Below are 18,389 nucleotides of genomic sequence, written 5' to 3'. Positions count from 1 at the left end.
GATCAGATAAATAACGTTTTTTCATTAAACAAAATGTAACTAATGTATCCCCCCCCTTATTCCCTTTTTAGTGAATGAGATCAAAACCATAAATTCTTAAAATATATTTTAACCAGTCAAATACTTCAAAAAGTTTAATTTTGTTTATATTATTGAAGAAGTTAAGAAGCGGGACGGTTGCAATGTCCCCTGTTTTAAACATTATAAAGAGTTTTTCATTTTGGGCGGGTAGATGTTGAGATGAAATAAAACAACCTATGTATGATATATTAACAAATTTTATTTTTCATATGAAAGACCCATGTATGCCATTATGTATGGAATATGACATCGTTCAATAGTCCACCGCGGTTTCTCACAATGGTACGGATTCGAAGTGGTCCAATTTTTAATTACTCTGCCGCATAAATCCGATTGAATTTGAGCAATGGCCTGGGTTATATTGATCTTAAGTTCATCGCTTGATTGAGGTCTACTGGCATAGACCTGTGACTTCAGAAAACCCCATAAAAAAGTCTAGGGGCATCAATTCACACGATCTTGGTGGCCAATTAATGTCACCTCTGTGAGAGATAACCATACCCTCAAATCGTTCATGCAAAATGTTCATGGTGTCATTCGCTGTGTGGCACATAGCGCCGTCCTGCTGAAACCACATGTCGGTTACATCCATATCGTACAATTTGGGCTAAAAGAAATCCGTTATCATCATTCTGTAGCGTTCACCGTTGACAGTGATGGCCTCACCAACATTGTTTTAAAAAAAATACGGACCAATCAAACCGCCAGCCCAAAATCCGTACCAAACAGTAACGTTTTGTGGATGCATCGCTACCTGGTAAACCTCATGTGGGTTGGCATTGTCCCAAATATGGCAATTATGCTTGTTAACATAGCCATTCATCCATAAATGTGCTTCGTCGCTGAAGATAAATTTTCTGCCGAAATTAGGTTCCTCTTCTAAACACTCCAAAGCCCACTCGGCAAACAAGCGGTGTTGTCTATGGTCATAAACTTTGAGCTCCTGAGTCAGTTGGATTTTGTACGGATGCAGGCTTAAACCCAGACACAAAATTCACCAAGTTGAAGTTTGCAAAGGCCGAGTTCTTGTGCACGGCGAGGGATTGACTGCCTCGGGTTCCTCTGCACACTTTCACGGACAGCGGCGACATTCTCGATAGATCTGCTGTTCCTTTGACGTCTGGGTGTAGGCTGGTTGTTTACCAAACCGGTCTTCTCGAATTTAGCTACCAAATGTTGAAGAGTTGACATTCAAGGGCCTCTGTGTCTGCCATAAAATGGTTGCAACGCATGTAACGTTTTAACTAGAGAACACTCATTTTGATAATACAGTTTAATCATCTGAACGTGCTGCTTAATCGTGTAACTTGTCATGATGAAATAACTTGTCATGAAATGGCAGCACTTACTGACAGCAATACACAAATGAAATAGCTGACACCAAAACAACATGGCCACCACAGGCTGCCAACATTTACCCGTTCAAAATGAAAAACCCTTTATTTAAACTGTTTATTATAGTATAAATTCAATAATAATTTCTTTACCCCTCTCCTACCCAAAAAAATTTTATAAACTACAAGCTTGCATGAACTTTTTGAGCTTAATAACTATTAACTTTTAAAAGAAATTTCTAAAGATAAAAAGATAGTTTACTTGTGATTTTATAGAATTACATAAAACTTGTGCAATAATTATAGTGTTATGACCTATAAATTTGCATAATGATCAGAACATTAACAGAAATAACAGTTTTTTTTAAATAAATTGAATTAAAAGTTCAAAAGTAGTTTGATAAAACTTGAATAATTGATTTACATTGGTCAAAGTACTGCTTCCAAAATATGAAGATAAATTATGAGAAACAAATACCACCAAAACACAAATCAGTTCAGCCTAATACTTTATTGAGTAATGTGATCATAAAATCAACCATTGTAACAAGATAAATTACTATATCCAAAAATAAAAGACATCTCTGACTAAAATGTTATCTCCACTGTTGTGTATAACAGCTCAATATTTGGCTCTGTTTTATATCAGCTTTTAATAGTATTACAGCCAACTCGATATTAACTTTTTATCACTATTCTACTTCTTATCAAGATTATTAATGCATTATTATTATTATTATTTTCCTTATTGATAGTCTCATAAAACACATCAAACAAATAATTTTATTTATTGTTTGATATATTTCAAAAAAATATATTTCTCATATTTAAGAAAGCTAAAATAATACTAAAATATATGCATCTAAATATTGTAAACTGTTATTTGAAAAAAAATATCAGCTAAAACCATCCAATGATTCTGTATTGTACATTTATCTTAATATCATAATTACTACTATAATGAAGTGAATGTTATGGTAATATATCACTAAGTATAGTTCTCAGTGGTTAGCTCTAGCTTTTACAAGTTTGTTATTGATGTTAGAACTGTTACCTCAAAACTAAGTTAAAGATCAACAGGTTTGGAAAGGCCAAAGCATACCAAGACAACTGATAGAGAACCAGCAAAACTGAGCATTTATAAGTTACAGATAATTCAGAACAAATCTTATTTCCCTAGTACTATTAACACATAAGAGTATATCAGAAAACAGAAGGTCAGTCTCGCTCTCACCTGCTCTGGGATGTATTGTGATGTGTTACATGTTCCTTTACCAGTTCTCTATTTGGTGAATCTTGCTGGTACACTATCAGATGACTTATGAAAAATATGTTTATTAAATTTGCCTAATGTGAACAAAAAGTGTAAGTTAATTTTTATGCTATATTTACTTCAAATTTAAAATACAGTAGACTCCCTATTATATAGAATTCTTTGAAATTAGAGCTGCTTCAAATATGAAAACATCCCAGAAATAAATAGTGCCAGTTTAGGGTTAAAATTAATGATAATCAAATTAATTACTGTATAATTGCTAATAGTGTACCAAATTTACAAATAATAACTATATCCGCTTAAAGATTAAACCTAAATAACTTTTTTTTCTTAAAACATACTAATTTAATTACACACTGCAGAAGGTTTCATTTCTGATTGAGAGTGCTACCTACTCTGGATATAACAAAAATTGATATGTCACACCTGGGCTTCCTAATGGACATTCTAAAGCGGAAAAATCATCAATCGCAAATGACAAAATATTGGAATGAAAGGGTTAACAGGTACGTCTAGTTTACAGCAAGGGATTACTGTTAGAGGATTCTCTTTGATTTGCACAACCTAAACATGAGTTAGTATTGTCTTCTATGAGAACTAGTCTCCCCTTTTTCCCAAGATGACATGACTCATATTATTCCTATTATCCACCATGGGATCTTGATGGGTGCGTTCTCCACTCCAAATCTTATTTATCCTGAATAGCCTGTAATTACGGAAGCAATGCATACATCCTTATAGGACTATTTACAATGACAATTTTCTCAATTACTTGTCCAAATTGTGGACAAAAACAATCCGAGTAAACTCATGCAACAACAAGAAAAATCTTGTTGTTGCATGAGTTTAACATGATGGAACATTGTTTAACATGAGTTTAGCATTGATGGAACATAAAAATGTTCCATCAATCTAATATAACTCCCCAGGAATTATTTAGATTGTTTCTTGCTACTGGCTACAATGTATCACTTTCAACAACAATTCAGTAAATAAAACTAAGCTATTAAATAGTTAATATATTTTATACTGACATTTTTTTAATACAATGTCAATACTGCAGCAATCCCTTTAAAAGAAATAAGCTGGTGTTCACAGAGCATTGGCTCAACATAATAACAGCCACACGATTAGATATCATACCTTATGTCATCTCAAATGGGCACAACATATACTTTCGCATACACATTGTCAATGTGGATTGTCAATTTGGTTTATATAGATGGAACTATACTTATATGTTTAAGGGGCTTCAGGGTGCACGATCTAATTGTGCCAATGTGAAACATATTAGCTATCAATGTAACTGTTTCTTTTTCACGTTTAATTTTAAGTTTGAAGATTTACTTTCCTCACATCTCCGTTTGTTAGGGCTTAATAATGTTGCAACTGATTGAGAATTGTTTAACTGAGAGTCTACTGTTATCTGTTATGAAAAATCTCCTACAAAGTATCAAGGTGGAAATGAAATAATATTATGTGGTTTTAGAATCATTTAAACTTATGAATATATTTAATGTTATTTTACTTTTGAGTGCTGTAAAAGTAACCTTATTAAATAAGGGTTTGTGAAGTATACACTTTGGCAAGCCAAAATATTGTACAAATTTTAAATGTAAGCTCAAATGACACATATTCCAAAATTTTAATGTTGTAACATTGCCCACCAGAGAGATGTAAAGGCTGACAGAAAAAGACTCAAAAGGATACCAGTCTCTTCCTTTCTTTGTAAATACAAAGGAACAGACATTTCTTTGAAATAGAATAAAAGTTATCGTTGGCTGAGCATTAGCAAAGCTTACCACTAAGGGAACTGGTTACTGTTTAAAAGGTATGTTTTGTAACATAGGGATATCTTGTTAGTCTGTTATTCTCTTAAAGAGATTAATAAAAAATACTAAAAGATACTTTTCAACCTAACAATCCCAAAAATTAATTTGTTCTGAAATGAATAATCAAATGTTTACACAAAAATAGAGATTCAATGGTGGGGTTAAAATTGTAAAAAAAAACTAACACTAATGAAATCAAAATCAAAATGGTCAATAATGAAAATGAAAATCATAGTTTGGTTCACTGACCATTTAAATACAAAAATTGTATATGATATTAAACAATTAAGAAACAAATCCTTTAAGTACTAATAAAACATTAAACAATGATAAGTAAATTACAGTTATTTTCTAAAATTAGTTACAATAAATCTAATGTTTTTTATAAGACTGTAGTTATTTTATTTTATTGAATTGCAAAATCATATAAAATTTTACACAGTAATCAATATCAGGATAACCTTCAACGTATCAACAATAAAATACATTTATATTAATCAACATGTCATGAACTTGTTGTAATCAATTTTTTAACGAAAAATATTTCTTTGCTGACATAATTTAAGCAAAAAAACTCTCATAATCAGAGTATTACATTTTACAGAGAAGTATACTTCCAAGGTTAGTTAGAACTAGAGAAACAGAACAGAAGAAAAAAAAGTCTCGCTTGCAAATACAAACTACCTTCTCAAAATCTTGTTATAAAAAATTTGTCAACATTGATAGTGTAATAAAGTTTGTTTCGATATCTTGTTACAGTTCACGTTTCATACAGTAACTTAGGTTTTAACGATCTTCAACCTTAAATGTAAGTCTTAATAGCTAGTTGACTAAAAAAAATTTAAACATTTTGAGAAAATAGTTGATATTCTACGCTTGCAATGCTTACAAAAGATATTTACTGTCCAAATGATAGCGGAATCGAATTTGGACAATAAAAATCTATTGATTGAAATATATAATAATGACGTGAAGTACCCTGGCTGGATAGATACGTAAGGCAACGGCCTGAGATTGTGTTATAACAAAGTTGTAACACCAACTCAATTAAACTTGCCTCAATGTGTACAGCCTTATCAAATCTGCTTTTAACAAAAGAACATCATAATTATTTTGAGTCGCAGCTTGCTAAGTACAGAGTATTGCATGCCTAAATCTTCAAGAGATTTAAGCATACAAGATTATATACAGCTTCAAAACCTCTTGGTTTCAGTTACTTTGTGCTTATTAGGCAAGAAAAATACTGTTTGAAAAAGTACATAGTTATGCTTGATAATAAAATATACATTAGTATAAATGGTAATTAAAATTAAACTTAAATATTGGAGGTAAAACCAAGAGTTTATGTAGCCTGAAGTGAAACTATACTTCTCATAAGAAACATAAGATATATGCTCTTTGATGGTTACTGAAACCAAACACTTAAGTGTTTATTACAAATCAAAGAAAAAAGAAATAACTCTGATTATCATAAGAGTCGACTGATATGAATTATAAATTGTTTAGATATTTTTCCAATGGCTTGCCTCAGTGCTTATAACAGGAAAAGTTAATATGGGGACAAGGTTAGGTATTAGGCTTACAGATAAATTTACCTTGGCTTCATCAAGTCTCCCAAGTGCTTTCAGTAGATTACCCAGATCACTACGAACGCAGTACAAATCCTGAAAAAAACTAACTTTATTAATTTGGATTACATTATTTCATACAAGAACAGTTTATAGCATGTTGAAAATAAATAACTTAAATCCTAAAATGTGGACTAAAGAGATCGATTATAAACAGTCATTACAACACAGTTGGAAGAAGTAACTAGATTTTGTGACAACTGAACTGTTATTCTCATGGGATTTAGACGTACTCAATGTCTCGAAAACTCTCAGAGATACAAAAAAATTGTTTATAAAAAAAGTTTCTAAACTGCCCAACAAACTTAGTCCAAATATTTATAAGACCAATTTTTGTACCCAGCTTGAAATTGTTTCAACATTCATTTCACCAGTTCTTGGGGATTTTATATGTAATCAATGTCTCAAAATCCTTTTGTATAAAAAAAAATGTTATACAGGGTGGCGCAGAGAAACGGGAAATTTTGAAATAATCATAATAAACCAATGAATTGTACAAACAACTATTTAATGGTCAAAATGTGTTAGGCAAGAGTGGAAATTACATAAGAAATGTTGGAAATAGTAAGAAAGTTAAAGTCACTTTTTAAAAATAACATCCGTTAAGTGCTGTCCATTGCGCCTAACACATTCATTCAATCGATTTCGAAAACTTATCTGTGTGCAACGCAATGTGTTCTCTGGGATGTTGGCGACGTGTTCTTCAATCTGAGTCTTGGACTCAAGAAGATTTCTTTCTTGGTCTAGTCTGGTACACAACGCTCTTTAGATGTCCCCATAGAAAGAAGTCGCATACTGAGAGGTCTGGAGACCTTGGAGGCCAAGTGACGTTAGCGTTTCTTGAAATTATGCGCTCCCCAAACAAATGCCTCAGTGCTGCCATTGGCAGATTGGCAGTGTGTGAGGTGGCTCCATCTTGTTGAAACAAGGTTTGCTGAATGTCAGTATCTGGAAAAGCATGAAGCCGTGGAAAAAAAATGTCTCCAGCATATGAATGTAACGTTTAGATATGACAGTTAAAGTGGAACCATACCATCCTCAAAGAAGTAATTATCCCTCGACAAGACACTGCACACCATACAGTAACTTTATGGCTGTGTAACGGACGTTGATGAAGTTCACCGGGATTTCTGCGAGCCCAGTAACGCATGTTCTGCTTATTGACATGTCCATTTAAATGAAAGTGGGCCTCATCACACATCCAAAGATTTTCAAGGAAATTTGCGTCCTCATAGATTTTAGTTAGTAGCTGTTCAAAAAATTGTAAGCATAATTCACCGTCATTTGGTTTTAGAGCTTGAACAATCTGAAGCTTGTAAGGATGAAACTGCAGATCGTGCAATATTCTTTGCAAACTCCGACGCTCAAGTCGCAATGATGAGGCGATTGTTCGTACAGAACGACGCGGACTCCGTTCCACTGAGACTCGCACTGCATCAATATTTTCTGGGGTTCGAACAGTCACTATACGCCCAGGAGGTTTTTTCGTTTAGGCCGAACCAGTCACTTCAAAATTCCGAACCCATGATGATATGTCATGTGAAGAAGGAACACGACCGTGGGGAGGAATATCACAATGGCGTTGTGTGCAGCTGTTACACTGTTGCCATTTTTTGTAATACGCTCTCACGGCAGCGGCATGCACCGCACCACTCCACTGCTCCATCTCAACTAAATGACCGTTACTACACACTGCATCCAGTGCAGACCTATACAGATTTTAATCATTACAAACAGATGAGCCAGGGCGTTGCTGCAGTTCTTAAAGATAACTTTGGGAAACCAAGACGCATGGACTATTGTGCTCAAAACTTAACCTGTCAGAAGTACAACAAGGGAGCTGCAGTATATGGTTTGGTAACTAAACCTAAATATTTCCTTAACTCCGAAAATTATGATAAGTATATGGAGCTTTATGATGGAGCATTTCAACAGCTGGGAAATGACTTCAAAAGAAGAAATTTAAAAACATTAATCTGTTCCCCCATGGGATGTGTGCGGGACCGTGTACCACCTTATCACTTCATCAAAAACATTAAACAATTCAGTCCACTTACCCTCCGAGTCTACAGTAGTGACAAGTGTTGAGGGGGGTAAAAGTCAATATGGGGATATGAGTGCCAGTGTGACAGGTGAAACCAACAGTGAAGCTTCCCTCAGCAGTGGTATTTGTAATGATAGTGTGTCCAAAATTTTTTTAGACCTAAGCAAAAAAATGTTACCAGCAATATAAATACAAAAATATTTAGTCTTTCTCATCAAAACTTTAGAGGGTTTGAATCAAAAGTAAAACACAAAGTAGGTTTGAGCCTGTTTCACATTAATATCCAGCATCTGCCATCACGAATCTTTAGATGTGAGAGTCTTTAGAAATCACAATCAATGAGTTAAACCCTGATATAATAGTCCTAAATGAACATAAAATGATGAATTCTGAAATTGAAAGGTTCAATTTAAAAGATTACATTGTTAATGCATCCTTTTCAAGAGTGTTTTCAGTTGGAGGAGGAGTTATGGTTCTATGCAAAGATGAAATAAAGTGTGAAAATTTAAATTTAAATTGTATTCAAAACTTTGGTTAAGTATACAATGGTTGGTTTGCACTTTGTTTTAATGGCAGTTTATCAATCTCCTAATTCAAATGTGTCAACATTTTTAGAAAAATTGTGTTTTTGTTTAAGAGTGTTAGTTAAGAGATTCAAAAATGTTTTAGTTGTGGGAGATGTTAATATTGATGTTCTAGATAGCTCGAACCAACAAAAGCTTAATGATGTATTGCAATTATTATTTAATATGAGATTTTTAGTTAATTTTCCAACCCGAATAACTTGTACTACAGAATCTGCATTGGATAATGTTTTAACTAATTTTGATGAGCATTCAATAAGAGTTGAGGGAATTGACACACAGTTATCTGACCATTATGGTGTAATGGTGTTTGTTGATGTTAATGATGGAGAGGGTTTGGAAAGATTCAAACTTAAGCTTGAAAATAAATCTGTAACAAAAGAAACTAGGGTTTTTGATGATAGCAATTTGGCATTATTTGTTAAGGCTTTGGATAAGGAAAATTGGTTTAATGTCTATAATGCTTGTGTTGATGTAAAATTTGATGTTTTTCATGACATTTTTATGTACTGTTTTAACTTGTTTTTTCCTAAAGTTAAAAAGCGTTCAAGGAAGTGTAGAGATAATTGGATAACACCTGATTTAAAACAAGATAGACAAAAAATTTTAGAATTGAGTCAATCAGCTAGAGTTATTAAGGATCAAGAATTGTTTAATAGGATTAAAACCCTAAGGAAAAATTATAAGAATACTTTAATTAATAAGAAAAAGGATTTTTATCAAAGTAAAATAGAAAAATCCAGTAATGTTAGCAAAACAACCTGGCAGATTCTGAACAAAGAGATTGGAAATAAGAAAAAACACTGTAGTAACATTGAAATCGTAACTAATGGCCGAACTTTGGTAGAACCACAAGAAATTAGTAGACATTTCAATGATTTTTTTGCCAATTATGTTGAATTGTCAATAATTCCACAGTTAGCACCAATCATTCAGAATGACAATGATTCTCTGCTTTGTTTTAATAATTTGACAAACAAAAATTTTAAATTCAGACCAGTAACAAAACGTGAAATTCTAAAAATTTTGAGATCTTTTCCCAATAAGTTTTCAACTGGTTATGATGAAGTTCCAATGACGGTGATAAAGTTAGCCGGCAATCAACTAATTAAACCCTTAGTCCACTTAATCAATTCTTCCTTTATTAGTGGAATCTTTCCGTCAAAACTCAAAATAGCCAAAGTAATCCCGATTTTGAAAAAAGGAGATTCAAAAAACCCATCACACTACAGACCATTATCGTTGCTACCTACTTTTTCAAAATTTTTTGAAAGAGCAGCCTATAATCAATTAGTAAATTTTCTTGAAACCCATTGTTTGCATGATAAGGAACAACATGGCTTTAGACCAAATCGATCTGTGGTTACTGCTGGCATAGATTTCATTAATTCCGTCATTGACTCTGTAGATAAAGGAGAGAAAACAATAGGTATTTTCTTGGACGTAAGCAGAGCTTTTGATAGCGTTTCACACAAAATTCTATTAAACAAGATTGAAGGCCTGGGAATCAATGGCATTACTCTAAATTGGTTCAGTTCATACTTAATCAATAGAAAACTTGTTGAAATAAAAAGTAGCATTAAGAATCAAATAGTCACCAATAATTCTTCACTAGCACAGATTCAACATGGTGTTCCACAAGGATCAATCCTTGGCCCACTGCTGTTTCTCTGTTATGTAAAAGGTATTCCGCTCTCTTTTCAAAACAGTCCAACAAAAACACTTTGTCTGTATGCTGACGATGCAAGTTTAAAAATTAGTAGCAGTGCATTAAATAATTTGGAAAATAATGCTTCTTCTAGTTTATTGGACATAAATAATTTCTTTAATAATCATAAACTATTATTAAATACCAGCAAAACTAATTTTATTGTTTTCAATGCAGGAAACAGGAAATCTTCAGTAAATCCGGGAATAAAAATAAACAACCACTCTTTGGAAAAAGTAAGTTCCACAAAATTTTTGGGTTTAATCTTAGATGAAAATTTGACATGGAATCTCCATACTGAACACATAGTTACTAAAGTTACTTCTGGATTGTATGCTTTGTATAGGATGTCTAAATTTTGCTCATTAAATACTTTAAAAATAATTTATTTCTCTCTTATAGAATCATCAATAAGTTTTGGTATTGAAATATATGGGGGTACGTCAAAACAGAATTTGGATAGAATTCTCCTTCTCCAAAAGAGGGCAATACGAACCATGTTGAATCTAAAATTTGATGACTCTGTTCGTCAACATTTTACTGATTTAGGAATAATGACTGTTTATAGTTTGTATGTTTTCCGATCAATACTCCATGTAAAAAACTAAGCATAAATAAATTGGTTCCGAAACTAGGTGACAGTCATTCATATTTCACAAGAAATCGAAATCAAATTGCTATTAATTCCCATAGGCTAGAATTTTATACCAAAAAAACATTGTATGCAGGTGCAAAGTTTTTACTAAGACTACCTGTGGAATTAAGAAGTACAGACAATATTAAATTATTTAAGAAAAAATTAAAAAGTTATTTGATAAACAACCCATTATATAAATTTGATGAACTTTGACAACCATCCTTAATTTATGTTGAACCTGGTAGTAGGTGTAGTTTGATTTGTTATGGAGAAAACTGTAAATACTGTTACTTAGATGCAGCTAGTTTAATTTAACATAACGATGCCATTCAATGTATACCACTGTATATTGTATGAATAAAGATGTTTCAATTCAATTCAACTACTTGGCGTCATGACTTCCGGCCCCAACTCCTACGAGACTTACAGGTGTACCAACAACAACTTCAAAATTTCCTGTTTCTCTGCGCCATCCTGTATTACAAAATGTCATAAGCATTCCAGACCACTTTTTATCTTTATATATATATATATATATATATATATATATTTCTTGTGTTCGTGTGTATGTGACTGAACTCCTCCTAAATGACTGGACCAATTTTGATGAAATGTTGTGTGTTGAAGGGGATTTGAGAATGGTTCAGATTTACAATTTGGTCCAATTTAAATAGTTTAAAATAAATTGCTGTTGATGTTGGAGTGTTTTATATTGGAACCGACAGACTGCGCTACGACACGTAATACAAAGCGAACTCATGCTTAACAGCTGTTAATACTTTCAGCTGAAGTTCATCAATGTAGCTCAATGTACGTTTTGGAATAAAGAAAATTCTCTTTCTCTTTCGGGCAGAAACATTTGTTTACATTTAAAATTTAGAAAATTGTTATTTTAAAGTGCTTGATCGGTAGTGTAATGCCTGTTGCATAGAAGACGTCATTGCCTAATTTTAAATTTAGATTGCACCAATGATCAATAAACTATCTATGCAATGAAAATACTATTAAACGCTATTATGAAAACAACCTCATTGTACAAATCCGTGAATGTTTGCACATAAGGTAATCGAATTTGGTTAGATCGAAAGTAAATGAAAAGAGCCGAAAGAAGACGCTTTATGATCGAAATTGGTTTACGTTGATACATTTTCTTGAAGGCACACACCTCAATAATACTGGAAATATTCATCCATATAAATTAATTAGTCATAGTCATAGTCATAGTCATATTTCTTTATTAACATATTCTTCAAGAACAGTAATAGAGTCACAATGTTAACAAATTACATAATTGATATTAATAAATAATCAATACAAGATGTCAGAGCCTCCAATCTTCCTTGTTTACTTCTGTGAATTCTTCGATGGTGTATATTGGGTGGTCCACCAGGAAGTTGTGAAGACATCTTTTCAAGGCAGCTCCCTTGAGGTTTTTCACAGCTTGTGGCAGGAGGTTCCTCAGCTTCCTACCAATGTAGGATGGTTTTTCCTCGAAAAGTGATGTCCGATGTAGAGGTAGTGTGTAATTACTTTACTGAGAGAGCTTGTGGCACTTTCGTACACTCCTTCAGCAGAGTCATTCTTAATCAACAATGTTGTATCGTCTGCATACATCACACAAGTGGTATTGTGATCACGTATATAAGCTGGGAAGTCATTCACAAATAAGACAAAGAGAACTGGGCCCAAAACAGATCCTTGCGGTACTCCGCGGGTAACAGGTAGTGGATTGGATTGATGTGAAGTAGTTACACCATAAATGGTAGTTTGCAGCTTGACTATTTGAGATCGGCCTGTGAGGTAACTTACAAACCATTTGTTAGCTGTGTCTCTGATTCCTAATGATGTTAATTTCTTTGAGATGATGTCGTGGCCCAGGCAATCAAACGCCTTGCTGTAGTCAAGAAAGAGTGCAGATACGTATTGTTCTTTGTCTATTTGGTCAATAACATGTTCAACAAGGCTGATGATGGCAGAGCTGGTTGATTTTCCTTTCAAAAATCCATGTTGCTTTTCGGTTATCAGATTTTCTTGTTTTAGGTGAGCCATGAGTCTGTGTGGAGCTATTTTTTCTATGATTTTTGAGAATGTTGAGATTAGAGAGATGGGACGGTAATTTTGGACTTCCAGTGTTGAACCTTTTTTATGTTTGGGGTATACTTTAGAGAGCTTAAGGGCTGTAGGGAACTCACCAAGGCTGAAGGACTTATTAATTATGCTGACTAAAGGCGGCATTAGCTCTTCAGAGCAGTGTTTCACAATTTTAGAAGAATATTCATCCACTCCACTTGAAGATTTTGATTTTAGGGCATTTATGATGTTCCGTACTTCATTGATGCATGTTGGGGTTAGATATAGAGATTTATCAACATAGTTAAGTGGAGTTTCGTAATTTTCATTATCATCTGCGTCCCCTGGGGAGCAGTTATTCTGTTTCAGCGTCAATTCTGCTACTTCTGTGAAGGTGTTAAAGTGGTCTGCAGTTTGTGTGGGGTTGTCCACATGTTTCCCATTCACTGAGAGACATATGTTTGGCTGTAGTTGATGTTTTCCTCTTCTTTCATTGTTTATGACATTCCAAAGAGCTTTACTTTTGTTGTCAGCCGAGTTGATGAAGTCAGCATTAGCATTTTTTCTTATTTCTCTAAGTTTTTTATCATAATTTTTCTTTTTTACCGCCATATCTTCTTTGTCTTGGGTATTTCCTGTGGTCTCAAATTTGTGCAGGGCTTTTAGAAAGTCATTTTTAAGGTCTTTGGCCTCGTTGTCATAATACACATGTTTCCTTTTGTGTTTTTGACTACATTTTTTAGTAGGACAGGCAATGTCTAGCGTTGCTTGGAGAGTTCTATGAAAGATGTTGTATGCTTGCTCTGCATCTGGGGCCATATAGACAGCATTCCAGTTTTTATTCATTACGAGAGATTTTATCTGGTCTGTATTAGAATAACAAAAGTTTCTCTTGAGAATGATCTGTGGAGGGATGTTTACTCTCCAGTCATATATTTTTATAATTTGAGCAGTATGGTCAGAAAGTCCAGTTTCAAGTATGGCTGTGCCAATGTTGTCCTCGATTATGTTTGTGCATATGAAGTCAATTGAGGTGGCAGTGCTATGTGTGATACGTGTTGCAGGAAGTGGCAGTCTTCGGATGTTATGGGTGTGTAGTTCATCTTCTAGGATAGTGTTGTCTAGGGTTGTTTTCATCCTGTCGATGTTTATGTCTCCAGCAAGCATGATTGATTTACTGTGTGCTTGAGTATATTCTAAGATGTTGGATAAGGCATTTACACCGGCTCGTACATTCTCTTTGGGAGATCGATATACCCCAAGAATGTGTATGTATTTACCCATGGATTCAATTACTGCCATGGCTGCTTCACAGTTAAATTCTTGGCAGAGGTGGGATATGTCAGTTGCTGTTGTGCAGTTTTTGAGGGTTTCTTTGGCATATATGGCAACACCACCAAGCTTATGATTTTCTCTGCAGTATTCTGCTATGAGAAAGTACCCTTCAATTTTTGTATTCTCTATTTCTATTTTTTTCAGGCCATGTTCAGTAAGCACTAGTATATTGGGGTCAATGTCATTAAGAAGGTGGTTAAGTCTGTCTAATTTTTTGTCTAGTCCACGGATGTTTTGGTGTAGTATTTTTAGGTTACTTAGGTTTGTTTTAGATTTGAGTTTATAATATACCTGTTTTTGAATTTGATCTTTTTCTGTTGGGTTTGGTCTAAAAAATGGTGGTTGTTTTTTTGGCTTGTATTTTCAGTTACTGTCGTCAGATGGGGTGATAGAGACTTTTCGTTAGTAGTGGTAAGTTCTTGTGTTGCCTTATAGTGCTCAATATACTTGTCGAAAAAGTCCTGGTATGTTTCATTGGGTGCTTTAAGTTTAGCTGTACAAGGTGGTGACTTATTAGATTTCTGAGCTGGTTTTTTGTTAATTGTTCTGAATAACTTATCAACACCTAGCAAAAACCACGAAAGATAGAGGCAGGAAATATGGTACATACCTTCATAATGCGCCCAAGAGGCTCACGAAGGAACGACTATCAATTATCTCAGCAATGTTTAGAATGTGATAGAAAAAGAATACGTGAATATAGTGTACTGTTTTTCAACTGGAAATTGCGTGTGAAGCCGCGGGCAACTGCTAGTTTTTCAATATATTCATAAATAAAGGAGTTGTGATTTTTTCATGTTTGAACGTCCACTACATTGTAACAAAATGGCGTCTCAAACTGGGAATTAAATGGTTTGTAAGAAATTTTCAGCAAGTGCTGTTATGATAAAAAGTCCTAACACTTTTCTTAGTAGTTAAGATCATGTAATTTAAGTATTACTTAATTAAGTATTTAATTATACTATGAGACATTAGCTGCAAGTTTTTAGAGTTGTTATTGTAGCTTTCTCACAAAAATTCTAAATAATTTCATAGGACTGGACTCCTAATCTTTTGGAATTCAAGAAATAGAACAAATGTCCAACCCCAACTGTAAATTTGATAGTGGAATTTTTAAAACAATTGACATTGGTCACTGTCTCAAATGATATAGCTACACATGATATGACAGAAATTTCATTTTTAAAAACAGGTCTGACACCTGTGGTTAGCAACTCGTCTAATAGTGAAATTTAAAATCAGCTCGAAGCCATTTTCATTGGCTGCATTATGACATTATGACAGAACTCGTAATTAAAGAGTATTGATACTATGGTACAGTTTGTACATTTTCAGCCGATTAACTAAAACTGAAATATAGAACATTATCGATGTGATATGTAGAATGACTTTACTGAACAGGTTTGTGTTAAAGATATTGACATATAAAATAGCATGTTATTTTATTTGGTGAAAAAAAAGAAGTAATACTGCATTCTTCCACTCAACTGATTAAAAATTTTATTGAACTAATTTGTACAAAAAACTCATACAATACTTGTAAATTGTCTTTGAAATATTTCTTAAAAAAAAACAGTTTTTTGTGACATTTACTGCAACAAATTTGGCTACTTGTGTCATATTTCTTGCAACATTATATCCTTTAAATCTTCAGATATTCTCTTGTAACACATCTTGCACATTTAAATTGCTGTGTTTTCCTGTCTGTGATGTACTAACAAAAGAAGTTGTCATCAGGTAGTGATAACTGTTATCCTTGGAATAAGCAGTTACGTTGTTTCCAAAAAAATAATAAAAATAATTTCAAGGCAAAAATATATAAAAGTAACACTCTAAATATTCTGCTGTGAAAATCTTTAACAGTGTTTTACTCCAAGACTGTAACATATAACTTATTTTAAATGTTTTACTGATTCCAAAAATATATAATTTAATGATTCTAATATTTATGTTCAAAACTAATTTTTATAATAGTTTTAAATAAAAACATACAGTTGCTTTTCTTTCAAATAGGTAGGTCAATAGTTATATTATTCCACAAAAACAACCAGATCCATAACTAAAAACACTCAGAACCAACAACATCCTAATCCCGTGGGGGACTGGCATCCTCATCGGCATCAGCCACTGTCCCAGATGGGATCGTGGGTGATGTACCATCCTCGTCGTGTGCTGCAACTTCTAAGGGAGTGGCAGGGCAAGGGGAGGAAGCCACCTTCCCTTGTCACTATTCCAGTGACAAGGGTAGAAAACCTTTCACCCCTCTTGGTTTGGCCCTGAAATTGAGAGTAGTTACCTATCCCTTCCTTTCCTGATGTTCCTACCCCTACTTCACCAACAACCCCAGACTAAGGTGTTATGCGACCCGTGCTGAGAGTCTTGTGGCACTGGGGGTATATTCAGTGTCTTCAACGGAGCCTTCTGGGAACCAGGGGACACCCAGTCGTAATTACCCTTATCTTCCTAATCGGGTCACTGGGAAGATGGACTGCAAACACCCGGTTCTCGTGGGAACAGAATGGAGAATGGAAAACAAAAAAAAAACTGAAACTCAAGAAGTAAGCGAAACTCAACCAGAAGAGCTACCGATTGAGCAATTAAGAGTGTCTGAGATAACCCCAATGGAGGAAGACAGACTTCTCTTGTCAGAAGGCGAAGTTCGGGCGGAAGAGCCAAAAAAGAAGCGGCTCTCGAGAGGCGAGCTACGAAAGCGGAGGATTGAAGAGGCTGTCGCTAGAGGTGAGCCGATAATCCCCCGGAAAGAAAGGCAGAAGAGGTGGGAAGAGAAAAACCGAGCTCTGATAAAACACACAACGAAGCCGGTTCCTCAAAAGGGAACTTGGTTGTTGTCGGGGCCTCAGAGCAAGGGAAAACTCATTCCGTACCAGCCCAAAAACAACAAACCCCAAGCTATGCAGGTGGGAAGAGGCTGCGATCGCAGCTGACACCTGAAGAGCAAGCAAAGGGAGGGGAGAAAAGAAGGAAGGGGCATGATGGAGGTGTCACTAAGAAGACACCCGAAACATATGCCAAAAAGATCTCTGTGGAGAAGCTGGCTATAGTCCGGCTCGAACACCCAGAAGTGAAACTATCGATGGAAGAAGCCAACAACCTGAAGAAAGTGCTGGGCAAACGCGCCTTTAAGATCAAAAACGTTAGGATGTCCAGCTGTCATGTTGAAGGTGGAGCGATAGTGGTCGGCTGTGTAAACACAGAAACTGGAGAAGCAGGTCCAGGAGCTGAGTCCTTTTGAAGGAGTTCAGCTGAAAATGGCCCCAGCTAAAAGCCTGGTAAAGATTTTCAAAGTGTCAACTTTTATCCCTAAGGACATCGAGGTGGACAGCAAGCAAGAGCTGTTCGAAGCCCTCAAAAACCAAAATGACCTTGACACGGATCAACGGACTGCTGTTGGAGGGAAATCTAGCACCAACGGCGAATTCCTGGTCCTTCGTGTGGACGAAGACTCCCTGAAGAAGCTGAAGACTCTGGCGATGCGCCCATTTTTGGGCAGCGACATGATCACCTTCAAGCTGCAGAGAGGTAACGACCAATAGGGATGACAGCGGTGCTCCATATAAACCTACACCACAGCAGAGCAGCTACGGCAACACTCTGCCAGAAGATCCTGGCTGACGACATAGACGTGGTCCTGATCCAAGAACCATGGACCGTTGGCAGCCATGTGATGGGGATGAGCACCGCTAAAGCTAATTTGATATACGATTCTGGCAGTAACAACCCTAGAGCATGTATATATGTCAGTAACAAAATCAAATCACTAAAAATGGCACAAATGTGTTCTAGAGACACAGCCGTGACAGAGGTTCACTTGCAGACAGGTGATGGCAACATCAGAGTCC

General features: G+C 34.9%; 1 protein-coding gene across 1 annotated transcript in view; it reads right to left on the bottom strand.

Moving 5' to 3' along the window:
• LOC124366587 (UDP-N-acetylglucosamine--peptide N-acetylglucosaminyltransferase 110 kDa subunit) overlaps window positions 1-18,389 on the bottom strand; it is a 207,991-nt gene that overhangs the window by 167,364 nt on the left and 22,238 nt on the right. Inside the window, exon 4 of the mRNA XM_046823185.1 lies at window positions 6,119-6,187. Coding sequence (XP_046679141.1) covers window positions 6,119-6,187 — 69 coding nt within the window. The remainder of the gene's footprint in view (window positions 1-6,118; window positions 6,188-18,389) is intronic.

Source organism: Homalodisca vitripennis, chromosome 1, assembly GCF_021130785.1.
Source record: "Homalodisca vitripennis isolate AUS2020 chromosome 1, UT_GWSS_2.1, whole genome shotgun sequence".
NCBI classification, from domain to species: domain Eukaryota; kingdom Metazoa; phylum Arthropoda; class Insecta; order Hemiptera; family Cicadellidae; genus Homalodisca; species Homalodisca vitripennis.
This window is presented reverse-complemented; position numbering and strand designations above follow the sequence as displayed.